This window comes from Kryptolebias marmoratus, linkage group LG11 (assembly GCF_001649575.2).
Source record: "Kryptolebias marmoratus isolate JLee-2015 linkage group LG11, ASM164957v2, whole genome shotgun sequence".
NCBI lineage: Eukaryota > Metazoa > Chordata > Actinopteri > Cyprinodontiformes > Rivulidae > Kryptolebias > Kryptolebias marmoratus.
The window spans coordinates 7,243,997-7,247,475 of NC_051440.1; the positions used below are offsets into that span (position 1 = coordinate 7,243,997).

The 3,479-nt window shown below is 38.4% G+C and overlaps 1 protein-coding gene across 3 annotated transcripts in view; it reads left to right on the plus strand.

Moving 5' to 3' along the window:
* The window catches only part of hmg20a (high mobility group 20A), a 16,763-nt gene extending 13,491 nt beyond the window's left edge, over positions 1 to 3,272 (plus strand). For 2 of the 3 annotated variants that reach the window (XM_017430016.3, XM_017430014.3), the window contains exons 8-9: positions 2,265 to 2,397; positions 2,549 to 3,272. In XM_017430016.3, the coding sequence (XP_017285505.1) occupies positions 2,265 to 2,397; positions 2,549 to 2,552 (137 nt within the window). In that variant the 3' untranslated portion in view covers positions 2,553 to 3,272. Of the gene's footprint in view, positions 1 to 2,264; positions 2,402 to 2,548 lie in introns of those variants that run through there. The other variant, XM_017430015.3, reaches the window with a different exon arrangement.
* Positions 3,273 to 3,479: the final 207 nt, after the last annotated feature.

Consider the following 3,479-nt stretch of genomic DNA (forward strand, 5'->3'; position numbering starts at 1 on the left):
AATCTACTTTTGTTTTTGCCTGTTTGCTACTTTTAGCACCGTTAGCTTCCCGCCATTCTTTGTAAACTTCTGGGTGGTGGTTTTTCAAATGGCATATCAAATTGGTAGTGTTGAACGACTTAACGCGACATCCTCCTCGCATTACCTCGGCTTTGCAAGCATTGCACACTGCTTTCCGTGTGTCTTCTCTTGATACCGTGAAAAATGACCAGACCGCTGACATCGCCCTCTGCTTGTTATTCCTCCTCCTCCTTCTTCGGTTGCTTGTTATTCCTGGCTGCGCAGCTTCGCTATCACTGTCACGTGATCATACAGCTACCGCTCCCCCTCCCCTCCCGAAACAGAAACACAAATGGCAACAGGCAGTAAATAAACATCGGACATCAATATCGTCCCACTTTTACTTATCTGACCGATACAGATATGCTAAAAAATGACCAACATCGGCCGATACCGATGTTAATGCCGATATATCGTGCATCCCTAACTGAAACCTGAAACTTTTCCACATTGCTGTTTTGAAACAAAGTATCTCACAAAGTTTTAACTGCTGGAGACTAGTTGGCAAGTTTAAATTTGGTGGAGAAATAGGCAAATTCTCCTTGCAGTCTCACTGAGTGTTTGTAACCATGCAGCCAGTTTTCGAAAATCACAGAAATCCATGTTTACGCCTCGCAAGAAGTGAAAAGACATTAATCAGCATTAATAAACTGGTAATGATTTCATATTTATCCCATTAATCGATGGTTTGACAAAATAAACAAAGGGTACAGTGAGCTGTTATTAATTGTAGAGTGACAGCTTTAGATGACGAGACCTTATTAATAATGCAGACAAACCCCATCAGTGTGTTTCCTGCGCTTTGATTACTCGTATTTCCTCCATTAGGCACTCGTTTAAGAAAGGATCCAGTTAACAGGCTGCATCTGTGTTAGTAATGTGTTTTATGCCAATACAGAATCAGTAATCAGTTTGCACCCGCAGTTATGTGATTTTCTTCCACACCTGTTTGATTTTTTTTTTCTCCCCCCTTCATAACAGAAGCACAGACTCTGCAAACACCATAAACTGACATAACAGCTCAGGAATTATATCATAGGAGCTTGACAATAAAAGAACATTGCCAAGCTCCTTCAGGCCCTGCCTCGGGGAAGATCTTTGTAGTTTGTGTTGAGGAGAATGTGTGATTAAATTAAATTGGTTCAGGACAAAGCATATTTGCTTCTGACTTTACAAAAAGCACTGGCTTTGCTCCGACCCCCCTCCCCCCATCGTGTCGTTTTTGTAGATTAAATCGAAACAAAGTGAAACACAACCTGCATGTGCTCCCTTTGTACTCACAGATTAATATGTTGGGATTTTGTATTCTCAAAAAAAAAAAAATGCACACAAATACATCAAATCTTCAAAACTTTATTAGGTTTGCTATTTCGAACAATCAGTCACTCTTTAATGGGAACACACAGCTCATCCCAGGCATTATTTGTTCCAAAGCAAAAGCAGTGTTTGTAAGGATAAAAGTAAAGCAAGCTAAAGATGATAAGATAAAAAGCAACACTTAAAAATGAAAAGCCTTTTCCTCGAAGGAATGCTGTCACCACCGTTCATGCCAGAGTTTTGAACTAAGACCATCTTAGGATGAGAAGGGGCAAAGTTTTGGTCAAACCTTAAAACAACGATATGCGCAATTTAGTGTGACATAACGAGGTCTCACAAAGTGTGTTAGCGTTCAGAGTATGTGTTGGGGATGACTCTCAGCTACTCTTAAACCAAACTTTTCTCAATATCTGTAAAACTGACTGAGTTGTAGTTTTATTAGCTTTGGCAGACCTAGTTCATTGGGTCAACTTTTGCAAAATAGCCCTCTAAGGTTCATTACAATCTGTCCAATGGTTCATGAGATATTTTGCTAACAGACAGATGAACAAACGGGCACCATCAAAAACATTCTCACCCACCTTTCTGCTTTCTACTGTGGGCAGTAACTATTAGCAATAAAATTTAATATACGAATGAAATTACAAGGATGAAGTGAAATAAAATGGTTAAAAAAAAAAGGTTTCAGAATTTGTTTTGCTATCTTCACAGAAAAAGAAGTGGAAAGATTTTAAAACAACAACAATAATAATCTCTTGTTTTTGTTTTTATCCTCTTTGGAAGACGACCAGTTTGCAGTATTTGCACCATTTGGGAAGTTCGGACAGTTCTAGGAATGTCCAGTATGTCGTCTGATGCACAGATTTCCCACCTTTCCTGTCTCGCAGGCAGCGAAGAGACTCCCACCCTCGAAACCATCGACTCTTACATGAAAAAGCTCCACAGCATCATTGTCAGTAACCCCCAGGATCACGAGCATCTCATCAGCACCGTGAGAGATGTGGTCAACCGCTTGGACAGGTAATGAATTCTGTAGCTTTGTGTAACGATATTTTAATCTCCTTTCAGTTCAATTTTAGCTAGTTTAAATGTTCCCGCAGAGGTAAGTGTTTCTCTTCAGCGAAGTTCAAATAAATTCAGCCTTCTGTTCTTTGCCGTTGTTCTGATTTAGATAATTGGATCAAATTCAACGGGAGTTGGGGATTCCCGGCAGAGTCGAGGCTCGGCCCCCCCGGTCCACGGCTCGCTCCTTAACGTCGGGTCTTTTTATCAACTCGTCATCCTCACCGAGTCGAAAACGTTCCTTGGCCTGCTCTGATCACATCGGTGAACGTGTTGTAGCGTCCCATATTTATTATTGTTTTGAAACGTTTCACACTTAATTGATATAGCTGTAAAAAAACCTAAAAAATCAGATAACTGGACGTCAAAAAGATTTTCTGTCATTTTTCCCGTTCCATTTAGAGCTGATACTTCCACAGCAGCACCTCTACTTTACTTTAAAACACGCTGTCAGTGAGTTTGTACTTAATATGACCAAGAAATATTGTTGACCTGTTTGTTTTTTGTTTTTCTTTTTTTCTTTTAACGTTCTGTACAAAAAACAAAATAATAACACTTGTGCCATTTTTTGTTTTGTTTCGTTTTCATGTGTGAAAAATGTTTGTATTTCCAATAAATGTGTTTGTATTTCGATTCGGAACATGTTTGAACTGAAGCTAAAGTTAGACAGAAGAGTAGCATTACTGTAGTTTTCTTGTTTCATGCTGTTCACATTTTATGCAGCTACAGCCACACGCCATGATACAAAAAATAATAATAATTATAATAATATTGATAAAATGGAAGTGTTTTTGCACATTTTTGTAAATTGATTAAAAATGCATTGAACCATTGCTCCAATCTCAGACCTCCAGTTCATGTTTTATTTAAGAGTTTATTCATGCTTATGTTGTACTTTTGTTTTTGAGAAAAAAAAAACTTTATTAAAAATTATACACATAGCAGCACATAAAAGCAAAGCACCTCAGGCACCTAATTTCCTTTTAATGCTTTTGATTTGAGAACACGACTGAAGCTAGTTATATAATTTTCCGAACTAA